This window comes from Sorex fumeus, unplaced genomic scaffold (assembly GCF_029834395.1).
Source record: "Sorex fumeus unplaced genomic scaffold, SorFum_2.1 ptg000035l, whole genome shotgun sequence".
In the NCBI taxonomy this organism is placed as follows: Eukaryota; Metazoa; Chordata; class Mammalia; order Eulipotyphla; family Soricidae; genus Sorex; species Sorex fumeus.
Window position 1 is genome coordinate 35,934,127 of NW_026606092.1, and position 26,578 is coordinate 35,960,704.

Here is a 26,578-nt window from a genome sequence, read left to right on the forward strand (position 1 = left end):
TAACTTTTGAAAATAAAGAACTCAATAAAAGAATATGACCACGGGAACACTTTTGAATAATGTAATGCAGATACATTTCACATTTGCTCTCTCCACCCCTCTTCCGCACCCTTTTCAATTACACGTGTAGAACAATTTGGACCGTCTTTACTAGAAAAACCACTCAGTTGATATTTAACAATAAATGCTCCGCTTTTACAAACGGCAGACTTTCAAAATACTATTTCCATTGGAATAGACCAATGGTCTATCGTATAGATAGAGATTGTTCACGGTATGCTTTTGACTAGCTATTTTGAAAAGCAAGCATTTTCCCAACTGCAATCTGGTATTTCTGAAAGAATTTGTTATATTTTTATTGTCTAGTCGAATCTAGTCATCTCCGAGTTTTAAAATTGTGTAAAAACAATAGTGTTGCTATAAGATCTAGGACACGTGTGGTAATTCATATCTTTGTAATTAATGAGGCAGGAGCACTTCTATCCTGCAATGGTTCCTCGCCCAGAATGGATAGCTCTTGGAAGAACTAACTCTAAGACTAGGAGGGAGTCAGTGCATATCCGCCGCCCCCTCCCCCCCAAAAAAACACCCACAAGGAAACCACTAAATGTCGCAAGGCCACTCCCATCCCCATTTTTATGACCTGTCCCTCTTGATGTGCATCTTGTCTTACTCCCTTCGCTAATCTAGTAACCACTGGTTACCTATTACCCTCCCAAAATGTCTCTTGTGAGCAATCTTCACACACCACGGTGTTTGTGGGGCTACTTGATGATCTGCTTTAGATACTTTTTGTCCACCACGGAGAAAAATCTAGACACAACTGGTTGTCTTTCTAATAACCACACCTACTACATTTCCTGAGAGTGCTCCATTGACTCAATACTTTTGTTTGCCTGTTCTAACCACCCAATACCCACACTATAACATCAGCTCCCTGCAGGCAAAGCATCATTTGGTCTTCTGGCTTTCATTAGTTCCCCTCTTCCCGCATCCCCCAAAGCATGGCATTGCCCCATGCGCTTATTGAGCACTTAATAGATGCTCAATAAGCACGCTTTGAATGAAGAGAGGACTGTGTGGAGCAAGAGGAACCCTGCAAAGTGACTGAAAATTCGAAGGCTTCATTAGGTGACCGGAAAAAATCAAAAAGGATACGAGGACCAATCATCATCCTCATCATCCTTAATCATTATTATTAAGCAACACTGTACAACGCCCCCGTTTGGCATTAACCAGTTGGCTAGCAGGGGGGGTCCAGGCTGGAGGAGAGTGAATGAATGAATGGATGAATGAATGAATGTCCAGGTACTCCAAATCGGCTTTGGGCATTGGCTCGACCCCTCCCGTCCTGCTGGGCGTTACGGGCTCCCCGGCGGGGGAGGGGGCACCCTGAGTCCCCCAGGATGCTCCAGCCCTGACTTCCCGGGAGCGCTGGAGCAGGCCCAGGGGCGGCAGCGCCCGGGCCTCGGGGGGCTGCGCTTGGGCTCGCTCGGCTGCTCCGGGTTTTTGCAGGAGCCCGCGGGGGGCGGGAGGCGCGGGGGGCCCGGCGGCTCGGCTTCCTTCTCCTCCTCCTCCTCCTCCTCCTCCTCCTCCTCCTGGGCGGCGCGTGCGGGGGGCCGGCGCGCGTTGCGGTGGCTCCGGGGATGCTGCACCTGGCGCGCTGAGCACGGCGCGGGGAGCCCCGGGGGCGGGCGGGCGGGCGGGGGGCGCCGACTGCAGCCCCCAGCGAGCCGGGCGGCTCGGGAGCAGCCAGACGTCGCCCGAGCGCGGTCAGGGGCGTCCCGAGCGCCCCTCGCCGCGCCGCTAACTTGCCCCGGGGTCGTGCGCCCGGGCTCGGGGGTCCTCGGACGCGCGGGGGGCGGGGAGCGCGGGGGAGCGCGAGGGTCTGCGATCGCCCCCGGAGGGCTCCTGCGAGTGCCGGGGGACCGGGGGGGGGGGGCAGAGCCCGGCGTCCCCCCCCCTCCCCACTCTCCCCGCCCCCCATCCCCAGCGCTCCCCGCCCCCCAGCCCCGGCCGCTCTCCCCGCCTCGGATCCGGAGCGCGCGGCGGGCGCCTGTGCCATGCGGACGCGGCCGAGGGACGGTCCCCGCGTCTGAAGTGCCCGCGGGGCAGTGAGCGGCCAGGCGGGCGGCCGGCGATGACAGCCATGAAGCAGCAGGAGCAGCAGCCCACCCCGGGGGCCCGAGCCGGCCCCGCGCCGCCCCCGGACCAGGTGAGAGTTGGCAGCTGCGGCGGCCCCGCGCGCGCGCCCCGCCCGGGTCCCGCGCCTCTGCCGCTGCCCACCCCCCGCGCCCCGCCGCCAGCCTCTCCCCGGCTCCTCCGTGGACTCTGCGGGAACTTGGCGCCTCTGAGTTTGCTCCGGGGCCCGGCCAGAGGATGCGCCAGGTGGAGAGCCGCGGGGAAGGGGGCAGAGAGGTAAAGGATGGAGCTGGGCGGGCGCGACGGCCCGGGGCGCGCCCCTGGCCGGAGGGCAGCACGGAGGTGGCAGAGGTGGCCGGCCGGGGGGCGGGGGGGCTAGGGATGGAAAGGCTGGAAGGTTCCTGATCCGTGCATGATCGCATGATTTGGTGCGCTCCTGCAAGGGGCAGGTGCCAACCTTCCTCTCCGTGGCCAAAGTCTCCCACGTCCTCCTCCTCCCCGCTGGCGCCGGCGAATGACCTTTAGGGCAGCAGAGTTTCCTGTTCTCGTGATTCTTCTGGAGAAGAGGGAGCGGGACGGGGGCCTCCCGGGCAGATGGGGATGGGGGGTGAGTGGGGAGGATCACTAAGCTTGGGGAGGATTGGTGGACGTTGGAGAGCGAAGCTGGGGGAGCTGAAGATTGTGGCTCTTCCGTGCAACTGGGGGAGATGCTGGCCGTGGTGGTCCCTGGAACCGATGTCTAGTGTGTGTGCACGGCGAGGTGCCCGGTGCTGACTGATGCTGATTTCTGCCCCCTTCCGTTCTCTCCGGACGCACCCACCACCCCCTTCTTGAATCTTGAATCTTAAGATCTTCTTGGATCTTAAGGGATCTGTAGCATGCCAGGAGGAGGGATGCCCAGCTCACCCCTGTGCCTGGGTTTGGGGTGACTTGAGAGTTTGGTGTCGCTTTCCCCCCAAAGTTGTCTGGGAAGGAGCGCGGGATGCCCTGGCATGGAGCAGGGAGGTGGGTACCAGGTACCCAGGGGCTGCCACATCCAGAGGCTTTAGAGACTGAGCCCAGAGGGGCTAGACTGAGGTCAGAGGGTGACTCCGGAGCTGGAGGACCGCGGCGCGGGCTGAACAGAGATGGACCCTTAGTTCTGTGTGCAGCCCACGGGCCTCCGGATTCAGTGCTGGCAGACACTGCCAGTTGATCTGTAAAGTGGGGGGATTGAGGGTGGAAGCTGTTAGTTGCCAGGGGCTGCTCCAATCTTCCCATTGACGGATCACCCTGGAGCAAGTAAGAGAAAGCTGCCCAGAGCTTCCAGAAGTGGGAGAGACACGATCTGGCCCTGTTAGTGGTATTCCTGAGTGATGATCTCCCTGGGCTTGTGCTCTCTCTCTCTCTCTCTCTCTCTCTCTCTCTCTCTCTCTCTCTCTCTCTCTCTCCCCCTCCCTCCCTTCTCCTTTCCTGTTTCACACAGGTGGTAAGGACTATTCAATAATTTAAGCGTCCTTTCAGTTTTTGCCTTTTTTTTTTTAAAAAAAACAAGCCAGGTGTTTTCTTCAACCGCCCCCGTGTATGAAACTGTTAAAAAAAACGCATATTACGTTATAAATGTGCCTCTTCCTCGTGCCTCTTCCTCTCCCTCTGCTGCAGAAGACACTCATAGATAGCAACTGGTTAACAGATTATGGGAAAAAAAAAATCAGAAGGGAAACGTGGATTTAACATCCCCTTTCAGGCTGACAGCTCTTAAATTTCATTAACAAGCCGTTGAGCTTCTCAACTGCTCTTGGAAAGATGCTACCAATAAGAATGATTAGTTAGGTGAGAGTCCCCACATGAAATCTTTGCTCACTAAGCTGTGACACCAGCTGGTTACTGGAGGTGCTGCAAATGGTTCTGAGATGGTGGAGTAGGGAGGGAGCAGCAGAGCGGTGCTTACAGGAGCTGGGAACGTCTGTGAAAGTAATGGACTTGCTGTATGTGCACAGCCAACACTCTTGTTAGAACTTACCTGGTTCTTTAAATTCACATGAAGAGCGGGATTCCAGTTTGAATCTGTTTCTCTCCCATCCCTATGTTCATGTATATGGTCACTTCAAGTATGCAGGGAGTGGCCATTTACAAAAGTTGTGTTTCAATTGAGGGTTAAATAAGAGCACTTGTCTGGGTGTTTCTGTGACTTTAAAATATCAGTGGTATGCATATTATGTGTGAGTTCAAAGGAGAGAGTTTGGTTTAGCAAAGGAGGAGAATCAAGTGGAATATATATAGTAATATCCTCTTAAGGGCTTTCCAAGCACTACCCAAAAGTAACTCTAGATTCTTTATTACAAAACTTGGCCTATAAAATGACGCTCAGACAGTGTGCCCAACTGGTATGGATTGTTAAACTATTTGTTATGGTATTACCAAGTTTTTATTAACAGTACTGGTCATTATAGTTTCAATCTGGAATTGGCACACAGTTCTAATGTGGTACTAAGATATAATGCCTTCGTATACACAAGGTTGTTTGTTTTAGAGTCTTGAATATTTCTCTGAAAACTTATTCACAAAATTCAACAGAAATATATTTGTATTAAGCCTTACTTAATGGTTAAATCAAGGACAAGGTCCAGCTAATCACTTGATATACATTGTTTTTTGAGAGATTTAGGCTTTAAATGTTACAAATATCTTACGCTTTCCATGGCAGACATTTTTATGAAGTCTCAAAAAATATCTTGAAAGCATCAAACATCTCTTTCTGTTTACTGCACAGTGGAAGACCATAGTTTTCCCTCTGGGCATGAACAGTTGTGAGCCATATAATTTGGCTACTGTTATAGTCCTTTAGTGAATTTGCCCTCTCTGCTTCATCTCATCTGTTACTGTCTTTTTGCACAAACAATCCTGACCAGAGTTGCCCCTGCCCTAGGGAGCAATGACATAAATGAAAGGAGCTGGACAGTTTCGTTAATATTCCCAATCATCGGAACTAATTTTTTTTCATCTTAGTGGGCTTTCCTTTAAAGCTTCATTGATTAAACAAATGTTCATGGCAGCTATATTTGCAAAATGTCTGAAAGTCATCCTCTGATATGGGTAGAACTAGTCTTTCTCACTTAAAGCGACTTGTCTTTCATTTTACATTGAGATACTGATGGGATTTTCGCATTGAGATAGTGATTTTTAAGTCCTGCCTTGAACACTTGCCATGTACGGAATACAGTTCTTTGGGCTTGTAAATTAACATTCATTGAATTTCTCTATTTGGTCCTTCAAACAATTTTTGAGAGAGATCTTTTTGTTATTTACATTTTATTTATTTTTTATCAAAGAGGATCTTCAGTGATTTGGGGGTTCCCTGGGACTGGTCCTTGCTGAACTTAACATTGAAGTATGAACTTATGAGTCTTTGCTTGGCCTTGAGGTATGATGATGCCTGCTAGGAGTATTATAGGCCACCAAAGTCACACCTGGTGATGCTGTGATGGAGGGGACAATGGTTTCTTGGATGGAATTTGGTGTCACTTACATGCAAAGCTCATGATTTTCGTTTTGGGGTTGTTTCCCTGGTCCTTATGACCAGTTTAGAAATGAAAATACAGAGCATTATGGAAATTATACCAATTTGGGAAAGTTTTTGTTCATAAATCATGGCAATGAGACTACGCTAAGTCTATGATATTTTAGATAAATTGAGCTGATTTAAATCTGAAGGATTATCACCTAATATGTAAACAATTACTGTTCCATCCATTCCTGTTTGTAGACGGTAACATAATTACAAACAACCTGTGTGCATGAACATATCGAACGTCAATTACATGAAACATCTGCTTGTGTCTTCAACTACCGACGTAATAGATCTTGAAATTTTAAAATTCACTTTAAAACTTCTTCTATTGGTTTAATTGATATGAAAAGAACCAGATAGAACGTGGTTCTAGATAAGAACATAAGCATACCCCTGGCGATGAAGAAACTCTCAAAGTTTGTTAAATGAGTATATTTTTTAGTCAGATCTTGTTTAGAATTTGTCCGTGATTCCACCAGGTGGCACCCTTCTGCTGACTCCTGTGGGTAAAGTTCTAATTCCTGAAAGGTCTTCCTGCCCTCGTAGCTTCAGAAAGCCAAAAATAAATAAATAAAACCAAAACAACCAACATCCCAAAGAGTTCAGAAACATTCTACTTTCTGAACTTAAGGAAAAGGCTTTCTGTTTGTTTGTTTTTTAATAAACAGTCACCTGACTAAAAAGACAGCATCAGTTATATGAATTTTAAAAATGTGTAAAAAAACTGTTATACTAGTCAGCTTTTGGTGATGACTGAGAAAATAGTTATCAGAATTGTGCTAAAATATGTGCTGTCTGAAATATTTTTTGCCAAATATATATATAGGACTTTTTGAACTTTGAATATTATTATAAATTATTTTCATATAGAAAATTATGATTCAGTATTTTTATTACAAGTTCAGTTTTAGAAATCTGCAGTTTTCAAATATGTGACTAATTACAAACTTAACAAGAAAGTTATTTTCCATGTTACTCTAGTGTACTAGCACTTCATAATTTTTATATGAAGTATTTAAAACACAGCACTGCATATAAAAGTAGCTTTTGGAAACTGTTGAAAACTATGTAATAGAATACTTATTAGTACTCACTACTTAATACATATTGCATTTCATCAATGGGAAATTAATGTACATTTAGCTTATTGTACCAGATTGAATACAGACATATATAACACTTTTTTTAGAATCTATATATTTCCTACTCTTAATTTCTCAGTACATTTATTGATACATATTACTTATGTCTTACATATGTAGGACATTTTCGCTGATTTTATAGCATACCTCGAGACACCCTTGTTATGAACTTCTTTCTGTCATTTTTCCAGGAATTGAGTATATTGCACATTTAAGAAATATTAAAGTAAATGAAATTAGATAATAATAATAATAATAATAAGGCCCTCCCGTTGATCATCGATTTGCTCGAGCGGGCCCAGTAACGTCTCCATTGGAGACTTTGTTGTTACTGTGTCTGGCATATCGAATACGTCATGGTTGCCAGGCCCTGCCATGTGGGCAAGATACTCTCGGTAGCTTGCCGGGCTCTCCGAGAGGGGCGGAGGAATCGAACTCGGGTCGGCCATGTTGGCTGTGTGCAAGGCAAACGCCCTACCGCTGTGCTATCGCTCCAGCCCCATATCATCCATATTATTTTAAATTATCATTTGTGTAACTAAAGACTTAGGGAAAACAATTCCCCCACTATTAAAATTCAAATTTGAAAAACCGCATCCAGCAGAGACCAGAAATCCTGACAGACACAAGGCGGAGGGTGCCTGCTTGCTGTTGGCTACTCCCCTATTGGCTTCGATTAAATAAAAAGACCAAGAAAAAAAAAAAGGAAAGGAAAGGAAAGGAAAGGAAAGGAAAGGAAAGGAAAGGAAAGAAAAGAAAGAAAAAGCCACTGGGATCCCCCAAACCCGACAAAATATTACACTGATTTTACTAGTGTAATTAGATATTACCAGTGAAATTAGATAACATTTCATTATTATATATCATGATGTACTATCTTATGAAGCATTTTGTTGGAAACAATAAAGCCAAAACTCCCCCATTCTTAATAGATGTATAAGTACTTAAAATTTTGATTTTTTGGATAGTTTATGTAAGTATGCTATTTTAAGCTTTGGTATTTTCAGAGTTATTCTAAGTATACTTGTAGTGTACTTTGATCATTCATAATGTTAGAAAGTCAGGGTTACATTTCTGTAATTTAACCACAAATATTTATTTATCATTGTGGGAGATGCACTAGAAACCATAGATTTAAGTTTATTTCCAAGTTTCAACAGTTACGATTGTGATTTGCATCTGGGTAGAGGTACAATTTTACATAAATTATATGCTTGTTGTAAGAATTAGATGAAATAATATATGCCCTTTTGAGCAATGCCTGTTCCGTGCCAATTGCTTTCAGTTCATAGTCAAGGATGGAGTCTGTTGGATTGGAGAATTTTAGAGGATCAGTGAGCCACAGAAGATGCATTATTATAAATTTTCAGAGATTGTTATATTGTTATGGCTGGAGCGACAGCACTCTGGTAGGGTGTTTGCCTTGCGCACAGCCGGCCTGGCTGAGCCAGGTTCGATTCCTCTGTCCCTCTCGGAGAGCCCGGCAAGCTACCGAGAGTATCTCGCCCACACGGCAGGGCCTGGCAAGCTACCTGTGGCGTATTCAGTATGCCCAACACAGTAACAACAAAGTCTCCAATAGAGACGTTACTGGGCCCGCTCGAGCAAATCGATGAACCACGGAGGACAGTGCTACAGTGCTACAGTTATATTGTTATATATTTGCTTATATATGAGTTTCCATGTACATGCAGATATATTAAGGTGTTTGTATTAAAGTCTTAGCAGACCTGTAGATTTCAAAATATTGTATGTTGTCCCTGGTTCTATACAATTAAAACTTCTTTCTTTTGATGGGATGGCTTAGTACGGTTTAAATTTGCTTCTTTCTGATCTATCTCTCAGAGGGAAAGGTAACAAATGGCTAATACTAACACAAGATTAATTCTAGTATATGTTGTCTATTAATTGTAATTATTTTCATAAGGAAACTAGCGTGAAAAATACTGATTTGAAATGAGATGAGGAATAATTTATAAAAATATCTCAGAAGGTGATATTTCAGTCAATGTTACAGGAGATTGTGGAAAACAATGTAGATTCTAGGATCCCGGTACAGTATATGTAGTCATTGGTGAATGAATAACAAAATGTTGGATATAAGTCAAATGACATTCTTTTATAAATTTTCTACAGCAATTTCTATGCAATATTTAAATATGCACATTATTTCTTGATGTTCCATCTATTAAAACTTTATGTGTGCTCTAATCAAGTTCATGTATTATGAAAACATTATAATGGAAGCATATATTAAGACATACATCAAGTAGAGACTTTTGAAGTTCTTCTTGTCCAAGGATATGTAAAAGATACAAAAATGGCAAGTAAAAATGGAAGGATTGTAAACTTTCTTTAACATTCCCTCATAAAAATATGCCTTCCTCTAAAGTTTGAAGTGTTTCTACCTGTGTTTGCTACTTTATCTAAGCAGTTGAATAGTTTAGTATTATTTCCAGAACCCCATTCTTGTCAGGTTTGTCACAGCCTATTCACAAGCCTTTTATCAATAGCCAGATCTCTCCTTATTTTATCTAACTAGATATCTAGCTATACTGGGTTCTTAAAAGGTTTTAAATTGTACATTTATCAATTTCTTCCTATCTGGTAGCCATTCTTCCTATTTAGTATGCATTATGTAAAGAAATGCTTCCATTTCCAGAATGGTAAAAGTAGTTTCAAGGAAAGAATATGATAGTTAAAGATCTTTAGTATTAAATTCTTATTTCTTAAGCTGTACTGAATCTCCAGAGTTTCTGAACATCCATATATAATTGTAAATATATCATCCACTGGCAGCCCAAGTACAGATAACTTCTTTTTATTTATATCTGATAAAATTCGTATTTTATTTTGAACTGTTTTTCTCATTAATTGATGGTAATAGCATTTCCTGTGAATCTTCTACATGAAATAATTTTAATTTTACTTTTAAGTTTGTAACACAGTAGGTCAGAACATCATTAAAACATTAACATTTCTAAAAATATCTTTTACAAAATATGCATACTCTATTAATCAAAACTATTAATATGCATACTCTATTAATAGCCAGAAACTGGAAGAAACCTGAATGCCCAAGAACAGATGACTGGTTAAAGAAACTTTGGTACATCTACACAATGGAGTACTATGTAGCTCTTAGAAAAGATGAAGTCATGAAATTTACATACAAGTGGTACAACATGGAAAGTATCATGCTAAGCAAAATGAGTCAGAAAGAGAGGGATAGACATAGAAAGATTGCATTCGTCTAGGGGATATAAAGTAACAAAATATGAGATTAATACCCAAGAATAGCTGAGATCAGCAACAGGAGGATTACTCCATAACTTAGAGACCAGCAGGGTATTCTAGGGGAAAGGGCAGTTCAGATAGAGAAGGGAGCACCAAATAAAGGGTGTTTGGAGGATCCTCCCAGGAGAGGAGATGCATGTTGAAAGTAGACTATGGAATGAACATGTTTGCCACTCAAAGCCTCTTTTGCAGACCACAACACCCAAAAGGAGAGAGAGAACACAAGGGATTGCCTTGCCACAGAGGCAGGGTGAGATGGGAGGGATGGGGGTGGGAGGGATATTATCCATGGTGGTGGAAAATGGGCACTGGTGGAGGGATGGGTATTTGATCATTGTATAATCAAAACCCAAGCACAAAAAATTGTAAATCTACAACTGTACCTCATGGTGTTTCACTAAAAATAAATAAATAAATAAATAAAATGTGTGATTGCAGGACAAATGATTCAAATCCTCTATAAACTTTTTTTCATTTTGAAAGAAAGAGGATACTAGGGTTTAAGGTTTTCAGTGTGAATTGATTTGTAAATAACCTGGTTTAAGGTAAAAACTAATATTTTAATTTTTAGTACTATTATGCTTCCAGTTTACAGAGATGAGCTTGTATGGTCTTGCAATGGTAATGTTGTGTTTAAATTCGTGCAAATGCTTTATATATGAACAAGTGTAGTGATAACCTAAACATACCAAGATATTAGGTATTTTACTGTTAAATTATTGTAGGGCATGAGTGAAAATCAGTAACAACTGCTTATTTTTAATATCTTTAAAAAACAAACCATTCACTTCCTCAAAAAACTTGGAGTTTCTTTGAAGTGTTCCTGGTTTAATATTCTCTTTCCAGAACTTTGGTTTTAAGAAATGATCAACCTCATTTTCTGATTATGCCAGCTGAAGATATGTTGCATTGATATTTAGGAAGAGATATTTCAAGACCTATTCAAAACTAGCTTTATATTAGTGAAAGCCAAGCCAAACTCTATGTACTTTAGTTTAGCTGTACATTGTCTAGCTTTAATATTATTGTAATTTGTCATTCTTATTGATTTTCTTGGGTCAATACAAAAATGTATCTATTGGATTACAAGATAGAAAATGAAGAAAAGTGAGGAAAGAAATCTATTTTTATTATCTTCACCCAACCCCCTTTTGAAATCTAAATGAAGATTCAATTTCTTATTCCATCTGAATGTCTCTGCTCTGAAAACGTAAATGTGACAAATCTGAATTATGTAATTGAGAACTTGAATGGCAGTCTCTCCTGTTGTTTATTTTCAAATAATGGACCAGTGAGAATACTTGAAGTTGCATTTATAAAGCACGTACAGGGTAGAAGTAGGTCTGTCTTGTAAATTGTTACACAGGTTTACTTATAGAATCTGGAATTATGTTAAATGAAATTCTGATTCTCTTGCCTTCAATAATCAAATCTCAACTCTAAAAAATGCTTTAATGTGAATTAATTAATGTAAAACACGGCCAATTTTTAATTTCACATGTTTTGAAACTGTTAGGATGCGGATCGTGGATCGTGGTCTCCCTTTAAGGACAAAAAGACTCCAGAGACTGCAAACAGCAAGCAAGGTTTATTGTAAGACTGGCTAGCCAGGGTCAAGCAGCCTACACAGACACGCAGGTCAGATAGGTGAGGCAAGACCCCAAACTTCTTCAAAGGGGATCTTATATAGGCCTTCACTGGCAGTTACAGTAAAGCCTGTGCATTTCATAGCCAATAGATTTGTAACAACATATACTTTCTTAACCAATCCATTTGAAAGTACATCACTCCTTCACCTATAGATTCAAAGATCAGCATTTACATACATAGGCATTGTGGCTAGTGGGCATCTGGTAACTTGGACATTTGGTTATCACCTGGCTCCCTTTGATTCAGTGGAAAAAAAGGGAATACTGGATAAGGGAAAAAGTTCCTAACAGAGGTAACAGACCAGGACCGGCCAACAAATGGTTTCCAAATTTACATCCCAGCAGGGAAGAGTCAACAAATGGTTTCAGAATTTACATCCCAATAAGGAAGGGCTTCACAGCTAAGACTCTACTAGGGAGGGGGCAGGAAAGGGAGAGTTACTAATTAGAAGAGTTTTAACTCTGGAATCTCCCTCAGGGTCCCTAGGGACCTTACAAAACTGGCACTATAAAGCATTGTCTTAGAAAGCAGTCTTTCACTAGTTCATAAACTTCAATAATGGCTGTATTTTTAGGCACAGAGTTAACAATTAAAACTTAGGACACCTTTTGTATAGAGATAAAAGAAATATCTTGAGAAAAAATAATCTTAGATGTTAAAGCTCGATTTTTTGGGGGGCGGGGAATAGTATACAATTAGTACATTTCCTATGCCTGTGAATTTATCAACAGATTTTTAAAATCTATCTACTCTACTTGCTTTCAATAGATTTTTATCTATTCAATTAGCTTTTAAAAATTTTAGGGCAACATAGTCCAGTTTTACTGTTTGTTTCTTTCTTGAATACTGTGAAAAATATGTGCTTCTAGAAATAAGTATAATATATTTTAAAGCTTCCCGTGACATATTTGATATGCCAAACCCAGTAACAACCAAGTCTCCAATGGAGACGTTACTGGGCCCGCTCGAGCAAATCGATGATCAACGGGAGGGCCTTTACCTTTACCTATATTTTAAACCTAAAGTGAGGATCTTCATCAAGTGTATTTCATTTCTCTGACCTCGAAATTATGGATATTCCAACGGTTGGTGATCTTATCGGCAGTGGTCGTGATGTATGCATTGAACTGAATTTGAAATGGAAAAAGCTTTTACATCTGTGGAGATTATTAAATGTTCTAAAACAGGCTTATGCAACATCAATGACATCATTAATGATTTCTTCTGTATCTGCATCTAATACTCATTAAATGTGTCTCTGCATATTTATATCTCTTGTGTTACAGGATGGTGTTGTTTTGTCTACCTTTGCATCCGTATCACCCCATACACAAAGTCAGTTTCTATTACTTCTCTATATTTGTGAGTTATAGTCTGTCTAATATTGTTTTCCTACTGAATCTAGACTACAGTGGTGTTCACAGTGGTCTTGCTTTTCCAAATCATTCCTTCAGAAGATCATGTAGATGTGAGCGATCAGTATTTTGAAAACTTCTTTGATTTTTTTACTTAATGGCTTTTATTTTATAATCAGGAGATGGGCAAGGTTGAGATGAGATCATTTGTTTAGGGTCACATAGTTGGAATGAAAATAGTACTTAATTTGGGGTCTCTGCTCTTATGAGGATTTTTTTTTCTACACTGACAGATTCAGTTGCCTCTGTAGCTACTTTGATGATCCATGGTTGGATCGTTATCTTTCCTTAACATTTGGCATCAGAGTAACCTTTAAAAAATGTTCTTGGAAGCTTTAAATGTATAGACAAACATAATCCACATTTTTTCTCTTCCTAAGCAAACGATCCTTAGATTTTTGGCACCTAGCTAAAGATTTTGCAGATTCATGTATTCATATTCTCCAATTCATAGTGGCAATAAGTGACCTGAAAGGACACAAATCCATTTTGGAAAGTAAAGCTTCTCATCCAGAGTTCCAGGGAAATTACAGCTCCTCCCACCATACCTGCAGACAATAATATGTTAAAATCTATTCTTTTCTACTCAGCATGCATTAACACCTATTGAATTCTACTCCTAGTGTTTAAATTGCATTTCAGTAAGAACTAACTAGTGATTGTATGAATCCTTCCTTAAGAAAGAAGGGATGCCGGGGAGATGCAGTTAGACTGTAAGGAAATCTTAGAAATGAATTTTAGAACCTGGGGGGCAGGGGGATTTAATACAGTGAGTTTTTGACTCACTGGAATTTGGGGAGATAAAGCTGTTTTCAGTAGTTGACAGTGTTGTAAAAGTAGAAAGTACTAATGACAAACCTGATCACTTTTATATATTACATCACTGTCGCTGTCTTCCCGTTGTTCATCGATTTGCTCGAGTGGGCTCAGTAATGTTCCATTTTGAGACTTGTTGTTACTGGGTTTGGCATGTTGAATACATCATGGGAAGCTTGCCAGGCTTTGCCGTGAGGGTGAGATACTCTCGGTAGCTTGCCAGGATCTCCGTGAGGGATGGAGGAATCGAACCCAGCTCGGCTGGGCTGCCTGCATGCAAGGCAAATGCCCTACCACTGTGCTATTGCTCCAGCCCATATTAAATCAGTAAATAAGAATTTTTTGAGTCACATTGAACTCTTTTTCTTGTAATGTTTCTGGAGGCTGGAAAGATAGTGTATAGATTTAAGTCTTTGACTTGCATATAATCAACACTGTTTCAATTCCTGATAATGCATATGGCTCCCTAAGTACAGGAGCAATCTCTGTGCACAGAGCCAGGAATAAGCCCTGAACATCAGCCCTGAACATATTTTTTTCAGATAGCTGTTTCCAATATGCATCCCCCCCCCCACACATCTTCCTGCCTGCAACACATGGATTAGGGACTGCTTGAGAAAATCTGATGTAACCTCAAACTCGAAACCAAAACCAACAACAGAAATAAAAAATAAATCAAAACAAAAAAGCCTTTTGGTTTCTTTTCATTTAACTTCACTTTAAAACTCTTACACATTTGAGTGAGTTTCCCAGTGTCTCTGTCTCTGAATGTTGTTTCATTTGGGCATGGGGTTCTTTCCTTACTGTTTTGATGAGGATTGGAATGAAATAGACTGTTTATTCAGTAGAAGCTGAAAAATTGTGGCCTTGATTTTTATGTTATTACTGCTTATTGTGTTAGTAAGCAAAACAGATGTGCAGTTGTGGACATTAATATGGCACAGGGTTTTGAAATTTCTGGGTATTGAGAATATCAACTTTTAGATTGTTACCTTAGGGCTGGAGCAATAGTAAGAAAGTAGGGCACTTGCCTTGCACATGGCCAACCTGGGTTCCATCCCTGACATTCCAGATGACATTCCATACTGCCAGGTGTAATTTCTGAGTGCAGAGACAGGAGTAGCCTCTGAGCATTGCCCAGTGTGATCCAAAAACTAAAACCAAAGAAAACAAGATAAGACTCTGTTACCTTGAACCAACTTCAGGTACTTTTTATACTGAGTTCTCATTTTTGTTGATCACAGAGATTACATGGAATTATCCTAGCTTCAAAGAAAACCTGTGTTGCAGGTGGTAGATTCAAGTTCCCCATCAGTGTAGGAGTAGGAATCTCTGGGTTACTTATGTGAAATGGAGAGGGGAGAGTTGTCAGCCTTGAGAAGGAAATCTGCCACATTTCTCTCTATTCACTTCCGTTACCCTGGGAAGTGCCTGGGGAATTCAGGACTAATGAAAATCTGTGATGAACCCCTGTAAGATACGGGCAAAAATGCTCATGTCCTGTTAGCTTCACGAGGCAACTTTTCAGCTGCACCTGACATTCAGTTCTTCTCCTCTCTGTGGAAGATGGCACCTACCACCCTTTTACTACAGAGCTCTGGACTAAGCCTGGAGGAGGGAATTGGTCTTTGTAGGAAGGGACAGTCAGTCCTAAATCTTACCATGGCTTTTTGGGTTCATTGCATTTCCCTCACAGAAAAGAATTTAAGGAGACAAATCGTGAAGTGAAACACGTTTATTGATAGTGAAGTAAAACAAGGTAAAGGACGGAAAGAAGATAGATTAAGATAGATTTGCCCAAGTAGAGAATGAGGGCTTCAACATTGTGTAGAGAGACAGCAGGAGTAGCCTTTTTCAGCAGAAGGTTAAACACAGATATATTTTCCATAGCTACTTTTGTCCCATATTCTTTACCAAGTAGGAGTTTATTTGGCTTTTCCTGGGAGAAAGCAGTGGATTTTAGGTGGTGCATTCTTGGGTTTCTATTGAAGAGTTTGTCCATATATTCGTCTTGAAGGGTTCTATCTTTGCTTAGATCTCTACTTCGGCATCTTAATGGATTTCTGAGCTCCTGAGATGAGTTCTTTGTATAAAAGTCCCCAATGCCTTCTGGCTGTTTTTTTTTTTCAGATAGTTTCCAATATACATCCCGCCCCCCCCCCCCCCCATCTTCCTTCCTGCCTGCAACTCATGGATTAGGGACTGGTCGAGAAAATCTGCGTTACCATATTTCTAGCCTGTTTAAGTGCAGGAAAATAACAAGTTTTGCATTTTGAAGGTGAAGAACTCATTATGCATTTTACTTTTCCTGAAGTTCTCTTTCCTATCTCATGGTTAAATTCCATCTTATGCTTATAATAAATTCTATGTTTCAAGTGCTGCTTCATTCCTACTCAGAGTTGCAGCCCTTGAGCTGTAGCAGCGAATCCAAAAAAACTAATATAGAATCACAGATGGTGCAAATATTTGAAAATAGGTAAATACAATCGAGGATTAGCTGCTTAGGCTCAGAAATGTCAGCTTCTCATTGCTTATTGGTCACACAAGGCAATTTTAGTTAAGGAGAAACCTAGGGGAAAAAAGGCATCGAGATATAAAATTGCTGATTTGGAGCTGCACAACATAACAAACCTATAAATGTTATATAACAACCCCCCTCCCGCCAAGAGTCCCTCTATAACAAGGAAAAGTTATTCCAGAGAAGTCACAAAGTATCAAGAGGTTATGTAGTACATTAAAAAATAACAGATATCATAACATGGAGTTACTCGAAAGTACCATCTGCTGATTTTTATTCAAAGCCAAATTTTAAAGTGGAAATAACCATTCTATGTATATGCTCTAGGTAGGCACATATTAAATGACCGGAAAATGGGAAGTGCAAACAAAAGTGCCTGTATAAACATAGAGGTGATGATTAATAGTAAAATGAACTATTTCCTGTCTCTCAAAATAAGAATATTCCGCATAGAATCCAAGGTCCTACTAGTTATGCATTTCTTAGAGACATACTTCTTTTATTTGGGTCAGAGAACTAACATGGTGATTATACCACCTGATATACTGATTAGGCCATGAAGCTTTTAAGTTCTAACTTACTTAAGGTCAGATGACTGATGAACTGCTAGATTTGAAATTAGAACTGCTGGTCCCTGGATGAGGAGTAGCACACAGAAAATCATAAATCACCAGGATCATAGGAATCAGTTTTGGTTTTGTATTGACATTAAAACGAGGAAAAGAGAGATGAAAATTAAAATGGAAAGGTTTAAAGGGTCTAGCATGTAAATATGATTACTTTTATTTTATTTCTTTTTTAATGATTTTTCCTCCAGAGAGCAATTTTGGTAATATTAATGCTGTTACAGAGATCCTATCTGGAAGCATCAAAGAGCAGCTGATCATATGTGTAATGGTTTGGTGAAGCATAAATATCTCACAGTTTCTCATTTCTCAGATGAAATGACAGTATAGAGGAACTTGCTGCACATATTATATGAAGGTCTGTAGGGCAGCACCGATAAGGACACCAAAGCATATGTTTTCAAGTAAAATATCCTGGATCACCTAAAAATAGACAGCACACATAAGAATTCACTTAGTCATAAAGGAACCATCAAGATGGCAATTTGACTCAAAGAAAAATAAAGAAGGGATATTTGTACAATGAATCCAGAAAGGCATTTCTTAAAAACATCATTTTCAAAATTAGATTTGAAAAACTGATTAATAGCCAATAGGGCATTTAAACCATGACCCAGTTACAGGACATAGCGTTTGTTTATAGAAAATGATTTGTTTGTTTATTTGCAACTTATCTCTCTACTGCAGTTAACATTTAACCTCAACAGTCTGGTTGTACATTAACAGTAAGCTCCAAGAAAATCTGTTTTCCTAAAATTGCAAATTCATAGATGGAAAGTGCCTCAATATGACATTGAAAAGCCGAATATGCAGCCATACCTACTGTTTTGTTTCCAAGTTCTCAAAAACTGCCTGACACCTTCAACCTAACGAAAATGGTGCAGTCTGGTCTTAAACTTGTCACAGTCAACTTCATAAGCAATTTTATCAAAGATTTCTAAAAGCATTGTGGAGCTCTGCATGTCAGATCAGATCCACAGCAGTGAGGTCCTGGAATGCAGCCAGTCAGCCAGTACTGCTGGCCAGGTTCATCGAAATAAGTATTCCAGGTGTTTATGAGAGATAGAAGTGAACAACTGGTAATTTCAGATAGCTCTTTGTGGAGGAATGAAGTAGAATAATTATGCACAAGGAAAAGCAAAACCTCACTTGAGGATTTAGCAAAATAAAGTTCAGTTCTCTGGGGATGACTGTTTTTTAAGGTTTTCCCTTAAGGCTAGAGAGATACCGTTGGCACCTTCAGAGTCTGTTTTAAGGTACATAAGTTTCCATTATCATTTCAGTCAATTTCTTAGCTGTTAAGTCAAAATATAGCCCATCTATCTGCGTATATAACTGGAAGTCCACCATGAGTTTCTCTGTTCCTTTAAATATGACGTGTGTGTGTGTGTGTGTGTGTGTGTGTGTGTGTGTGTGTTTGTGCGTGCATGTGTGTGGAAAACGTTTCCAATTTAGGAAAGTTTTAGATTGACTTCTCTGTCATAATATCCTTTGAGCAATAAATGGATTTTATTAGTTAATAAAAGCTTGAGTGTGATGACCCTGCTTATTAGATTATATGGTATCAGATCTAAGCTTTATTTTTCATAAGGGTCTGTTATTTTGTTTTAAGTTAAATGACTAGTGCTACGTTGGTCAATTTTTATATCATGGGTTTTAAACATAATTATTTTCTTTGTAATTTTTGGATGACATATTTGTTCTGCATTTAAAATGATAAAGATATTTTTCCATTGGCTTGTATAATTTCTTTTCATCATTTTACTCTGAATCTGAGTCTATCCTGTGATTTTAGATATATTTTCTCTAAACATCGAATGGATGAATTTTATTTCCTGATTGAACCTTCCACTTTGTGCCTTTTCCAAACAAACAAACAAACAAACGAACAAACAAAAATGCTGGTACAGCCATACATATCAGACCAAATAGCATTGTCTAAAGAAAATAGAGACAGAGATCAGCACTGCTTATTTATAAAGGAAGCATAGATCAAGAAATAATAATTGTAATCAATATATACACATCAAATGTTGGGTCCAAAAATTGTAAGACTTTTGCTCACAAACCTAGAGAACACATCTGGTGGATGGAAAGATAATAGTAGTGGGAGATTCCAATAGCCCACTGTGATCATTGGATACATCCACCAACAGGTGTATCAGCAAAGACAGGAGGCCTAAATGAAGAAGTAGGAGAACTGGGCTAGTTTTATACGGGGCCTTCTATGCTCAAAAAGCCATATACATGGTTTATAATAAGATGGGGAGAAACTGTAACTCTGGAGACTGAACAACATGCTACTATGTAGCAGCTGGCTCAAAGAGGAAATCAAGAAAGAAGTTAAAAGATTCCTTGAGACTAATTAAAAGAAACAAGTTACCCAAACCTATGGAACACAGCAAAAGCAGTAGTTAGGGTGAAACTCATAGCAAAACAGGCCTGCATAAGGAAAGCAGAAAAAGATAAAGTCAATAACCTAAATGAACACGTTAGATATCTGGAGAACCAGCAACAAAGGAATCCAAAAACTACTAGTAGAAAAGAAATAATAAAAGTGAGAGCAGAAATCAACAATATAGAAATCAAGAAAACAATACAAAGAATTGATGAAACTAGGAGCTTGTACTTCAAAAGTATAAACAAAGATAGACAACCATTGACAACATTCATGAGAAAAAAGAAAGTTTTAAAATAAATGAGATCAGAAATGAAAGGAGAGAAATTACAAAAGAATCACCAGAAATACAAGACATTATGAGAATTTATAATTAAGATCTCTTTTATGTTAAGCTGGAAAACTTAGAAGAAATGGGCAGATTCCAGTCACTGTCACTGTCCCTGTCCTCCCATTGTTCATCGGTTTGCTCGAGCGGGCCCAGTAGCTTCTGCATTGTGACAATTGTTACTGTGTTTGGCATGTTGAATATGTCACGGGGAGCTTGCCAGGCTTTGCCGTGTGGGTGAGATACTCTCGATAGTTTGCCGGGCTCTCTGAGAAGGGTGGAGGAATCGAACTCGGGTCTGCCATGTTGGCCACTTGCAAGGCAAAAGCCCTACCCACTGTGTTGTCGCTCCAGCCTGATTCCTAGAAACATATAATCTTCCAAAACTGAATGAGGAGGAAGTAGACAGCCTGAACAGGCCAATAACAAGCAAGAGTTCAAGGAATATATCCCTTTTAAAATAGTGTCCGTAAACATCAAGTACCTAGAAATCAAGTTAACAGAAGAGGTGAGAGTCTTATGTCATGGAAACTATAAAATACTCAAGAAAGAAATTTAGAAAGCAAAAGAAATGGAAAAACAATCATGTTCATGAATTGGAAGAATCAACATTGTCAAAATAACCACCTCACTTAAACTACTATATAGACTCAACGCAATCCCTATCCAAATTCAGATGACGTTCTTTAAGGACTTAGAGTAGTCAATTATAAAGTTTATGACCCGCAGAGTCAAAACTGTACTGAGAAACAAAAAACTGGAGGCATCTTACTACCTAATTTAAATCTATACTCTAAACCTTGGTGATCAAAATGGCATGATACTGGAATAAAAAAGACTCTTTGGTCAGAATAGAATATCAAAGGATCAGCTCCATGTATGTACTCAGCTAATTTTTGACGATGAATCTGAAGGCATGAGATAGAATAAAAGCAGCCTTTTCAACAAATGATTTTGTGAGAATTGGAAAACCACATGCAAGAAATTAGAGCTGGATCCATGCTTCACACATCATACAAATATAAGATCAAATTGGATAAAAAAAATTTTTGAGATCAGGTTTGAGTCCATAAAGTATATTGAGGAAAATATATACAGAATGCTCCAAGGAATGTTCTGGACCTCATAGGGGTCTTCAGTGATATGATGTCATTGGCAAAGGCTACAGAATCAAAACTTAAACAAATGGAACCACATAAAAATGAAAAGTTTGTGTATGGCAAAAGAAACATGGGCTAAAAATAATGATAGCTAACTGCATAGGAGAAAATATTCACACTCAACACATCAGATAAGAGTTAATATCCATGATCTATAAGGCACTAACAAAGATCATCATCATCAACAACAACACATCGAAAACCCCATAAAAATTGTGGAGAGAAAATAAACATATAATTCCCTGGGGAAGACCAACAGATGGCTAGCAATCGCATTAAAAAATGCTCATCATCACTTAATATTAGGGTAGCACTGTAGCACTGTCCTCCCGTTGTCCATCAATTTCTTGACTGGGCACCAGTAATGTCTCCGTTAGGAGCCTTGTTACTGTTTTGGCATATAGAATATGCCACGGGGAGCTTGCCAGGCTCTGCCATGTGAGCGGGATACTCTCAGTAGCTTGCTGGGCTCTCCAAGAAGGGCAGAGGAATCAAACCCGGGTTGGCCACATGCAAGGCAAATGCCCTACCTGCTGTGCTATCACTCCAACCCAATATTAGGGTAAATGTTAATATTAGGTAACCCAAATCAAGACAACAATGAGATATATTACATCAATGAGAATGGCACATATCAAAAATGCTGGGAACGATCTCTTTTGGAAAGGATGTGGTGAAAAGGGAACCCTCATCTGCTGCCTGTGAGAATGTTGTCTAGTCCGACCTCTATAGAAAACAGTATGGAGGGTACATGATAAACTCAAAATTGACTGACATATGACCTAACAATTCCATATTTGGGTATTTATCTCATGGACATAAAAACATATACTCAAAAGAATATATGCTTTCTATTTATACATTTCAAGTATAGTCCAGTACAATACTTAACATTTGGAATCAGCCTAGATATCCAATGACAGATGAGTGTATCATGAAGATGTGATATATATACACAATGGAATACTACAGAGCTATAAGGGATGATGGAATCCTGCAATTTGCGACAGCCTGGATGGAGCTGGAAGATGCCATGTTAAATGAAATAAGTCAAAAGAATAAGTATAAACCCAAGGTGATATAACTTGTATGCAGTATTTAAAATAACCGGATGAGGTAATCAAAGAGGGGTTTCCGAGATCAACCTTTCCTATGCTGGGAAAGGAAAAGAAAGAGTGGAGAAAAGACAGATGAGAAGCAACGGGGGCCGGGCCAGCAGAGTCAGGTAGAAATGTGGTGTTAAGTTGTTAAAAACCAAATAACCAAACCACAGAATCAACAACTCTGAAATCAAGAGACCCAAGTTTTAAGAACCAAACTTAGAAAGGTGCATCTAAAAAGAGCAGACTGGAGGGCAGCAGAAGGGGCATGGGAGGGAATCTGGGAACACTGGTGGAGGGAAGTTGACACTGGTCAACTTAGAATCGGTGCTGCAATATTGCTTGTCTAAAACTTAAGTATGAATAACTTTGCAAATTACAGTGCTTTAATTTTAAAAAGTGGAAACATGTTATATAGTGGGTGCCTCTTATATTTGTTGCTCAACATTCCTTATTCTGTAACATTCTATTCCTGATTCTATTCCTCATTCTGTTGGTAAGAACTTATTATTTTCATTCCTTATGTCCAAAGAAATTATAGAAACTAGTTCAAGCTTCACATACATTTTATATAAATGTAAACACAGAGAATTATTTTAAATTCATAGAATGTTTTATGTTCTTTGACAGAGATGAGGATTATTTGTTTTTAGAAAATTAAGAATATTTTCTTATATTTCTTATCTTATATGCTTCTAGAACACAGTGACCGTATTGTTTGCATTTTGTTATAAAATAGGAAATCAGGCATTAAGTAGTGGAATGGAGACTATGTATAATTTGGAATCTTGATGCAGATAAACATGGCTCAAATATTCTGTCACTTAGAAATTTTGAAATTTTAGTCATTTTTCCTCTCTAGCCTTTAGTTTCTGCAACTTCAAAATAAATATGACAGTAATAACATGCACAAACCTTTACACTAACTGCTAATATTTTTCAATTTTTTGTGGGAAAAACATTGTGTTTTATTGATCAGCTGAATACAACAAGTAATTTCAAATAACTTAAATAATTTATTACATATTACATATTTAGTCTTGGGCTGGAGCTGTAGGGCGTTTGCCTTACAAGCGGCCAACATGGCCCACCCGAGTTCGATTCCTCCGCCCCTCTCGGAGAGCCCGGCAAGCTACCGAGAGTATCTCACCCGCATGGCAGAGACTGGCAAGCTACCCGTGACATATTCGATATGCCAAACACAGTAACAAGTCTCATGATGGAGACGTTACTGGGCCCGCTCGAGCAAATCGATGAACAACGGGAGGACTGTGACCGTGATATTTAGTCTCAACAAAAAAGGAAAAAAATTCATAGTTATATGTATGACAATATGACCACCCACCGCTCCCTCCAAAGGAATGCTTTCTCTTTTTATCAACAGTGTTATCTTGGAAATTTCTTAACATCTCTGAATCTCTACTTATAATTTATAAAACTGGAATACGAATACTCAGTTTGTTGGCGTTCACTTATTGCTTTCAGTGGATAAGTATATCTTGATCTGTATAAGATGAGTCTAAATATAGGGTGTTTTAATATATTAAGTAAGATTGTTTTCTCCTCACCCCAGATATTAGTTTCTGGAATACTAATATTTAGAATATGACAACATTTACACATTCTAAATATTTGGGAAAAAATGATATTCCCTACTGGATAAAGGAAAAAGAAAGGTTTCTTACTGTTTATTAATAAAGACAGTTTATTTTTTATCCAGAGAGATTCTATGGCAAAGAAATACTAGTATATATTTAGAAATTTTGGTATTGCATATAGAACTTTCCTGTAAAACTGGTCTGTAAAAATATTTTTTTTTATGAATTAAAGAAAGGTGGCACTGTGAAGTCTAATACCTGCTAATGGATAAGATTCAGAATTTCTTTATTATCATCTTTACAATATTATTAACTAATTTGATTTCAAAGTTAGTGAGTTTTTCACATATAACGTTCTAGAATCATTCCCAGTACACGTCAACATAGGTTTGCCAAGGAGTTCTCTCTGCTCAATCTGCCACCTTGACAGGCACATTATAAAGTATGGTTGTTGTAGTTTGGATTTCATGTTTTTATTGTTTTTGACTCTTTTTTCCTCATCATTTTAATAAGGAAAATGAGTCTTTCTTATAGAATGGTAAATATATGAAATGTTTTCATTTTCTTTGCTTTTTTTGGGTCACACCTGGCAATGCACAGGGGTTACTCCTGGATCATGCACTCAGGAATTACTCCTGGCGGTGCTCTGGGAACCATATGGGATGCTGGGAATCGAACCCAGGTCGGCCAAGTGCAAGGCAAATGCCCTACCCACTGTGCTATAGCTCCAGCCCCAGTTTGCATTTTCTTATGTCTTTTGGGGTTACCCTAATCTTAGAACTAGGAGGCATCTTTTTAAAGCATATTCTGTTTCATCAACCTTTTACTTTGCCTAAAATGCTGTGCACCTCTGACAGTGTCACTTATTCCTTCTACAACTGAATCATAAAGAGAAGAAAATAGTAGAGGAAAAGATGGAAGACATTGGCCTTTGCAAAATCCTTTTATATTTTCATAGAAAAATTATTTCATTTCTTATAAATTCACAATTTTTTTATATTCTTACCATCTTATTTAATGAGGAAGCTGAGAACCATTTTAAACTCAGAGAATACATTTGGTCAAAATATTACTCAGTGTTGAAAATTATTAATAAATGTGCCAAAATAGAAAAAAAATGTTATAAATATTTAACAGATTTATTAACGATAACTAGGTCTCCCAAGACTCCAGAAACTTTCACAGGAGGAATTTTTAATTATACTGTTCTAAACAAAAGGGAAATCAAGTTTATTCTTTTAAGTTATTATAAGATTAAATAAAGATAACAGCTATTTTAAATCAAATAACTTTTCTCTCAAGAATTTTGAAGAAAAATCTATTGTTTTTATAGCTCACTATGCTTGCTGAATTATGGTAAAACATACTTGGTAACTGCTCATCTTTGAACATTTATTTTTTTTAACACAGTACACTTGCTGAATTATAATAGAATATCCTTGGTAATCACTCATCTTTAAACCGTGTTTCAAATAGTTCCAGAAACTCAAGCTACTAAATAGGAGGTTGTTTTTAGAGTTTTATTCACCTTCTTTCCTCCTTTATCTCCTACTTGGAACTCTAGGATCAAAATGGCATTTAAGGAATACACTGATAGAAATCCAGAGAACTTTGATGATCATTTTTTTCTGAATATTTAAAAATATATAAATAGAAAAGTTATAAGAAAATATAGCAGAATTATTTATGATTTCATTTAACAAGTACTCCCATAATACTGCTTTGAAAAGACTCCATCCCCCTCAGAGAGCCCGGCAAGCTACCGAGGGTACCCTGACCACACGGCAAAGCCTGGTAAGCTACCCCTGGCGTATTTGGTATGCCAAAAGCAGTACCAATAATGGGCCTCATTCCTTTGACCCTGAAAGAGACCCCTGTACAGCAGCATTGGGAAGGACGAGTAAGGAGAGGCTGCTAAAATCTCAGGGCTGGGATGAATGGGGACGTTACTGGTGCCCGCATGAGCAAATCAATGGATAACTAACGGGATGACAAGTGATGTCAATCGATGATATAAGTGATGCAAGTGATGTCAAGACTGTGTAATGGTACACTTTAACTTTATCATGAAGCTTCCACAATCCTTTGCATTATTTTGGCAGGGGTTTTGGGTCACATAGGCTCTGGTGGGGCTTACTCCTGGCTCTTTGCTCAGCGTTCACTTATGGTGGACCTGTGGGCTATGGAGGAAGGGGTAACAGGAGGGAGGGAGATAGATATGTCACGGGTAGCTTGCCAGGCTCTGCCATGCGGGTGAGATACTCTCGGTAGCTTGCCGGGCTCTCCGAGAGGGGTGGAGGAATCGAACTCGGGTGGGCCATGTTGGCCGCTTGTAAGGCAAACGCCCTACCGCTGTGCTATCGCTCCAGCCCAAGACTAAATATGTAATATGTAATAAATTATTTAAATTATGTAAAGACATACTTGGATTTATTCCATTAGAATGGTCCTCTAAATTAGTACAGGAGGGCTCCTTTTTTCTGCCTATTTACCTCAGCATCTATGGAGGTAAATTTCTAGATTGGAAGGACTGAAGGTACCTCCACGCACTCTTAATTACAGTAATTTCCTTTTCACCCTCCTTTCTCTCTTTTTCTTCCCTTGAGATAAGAGGGGATGAAGAAATGAATCTAATCATTCTTTCTTCCCCCAAATGTCTATTTTTTTAAAAAACATGCTACTGTTGTTTTGAATTATAACTATCGAAAATTTAAAGCCACTGTCTAATATAAAACTCCTGGACTGTACTGAGACCTAGAACTTACATCTCTTCCTTTTTTCTTGAATCTTGAAAAAATAATTTCCTGAATTTTGTTGCAAAAAAATGTTTAAAATGAG

The 26,578-nt window shown here is 39.4% G+C and overlaps 1 protein-coding gene across 2 annotated transcripts in view; it reads left to right on the forward strand.

Moving 5' to 3' along the window:
* The first annotated feature begins 2,049 nt into the window (after positions 1 to 2,049).
* The window catches only part of DPP10 (dipeptidyl peptidase like 10), a 671,828-nt gene continuing 647,299 nt past the window's right edge, over positions 2,050 to 26,578 (forward strand). The window contains exon 1 of one of the 2 annotated variants that reach the window (XM_056117572.1): positions 2,050 to 2,215. In XM_056117572.1, the coding sequence (XP_055973547.1) occupies positions 2,141 to 2,215 (75 nt within the window). In that variant the 5' untranslated portion in view covers positions 2,050 to 2,140. Of the gene's footprint in view, positions 2,216 to 2,322; positions 2,419 to 26,578 lie in introns of those variants that run through there. The other variant, XM_056117573.1, reaches the window with a different exon arrangement.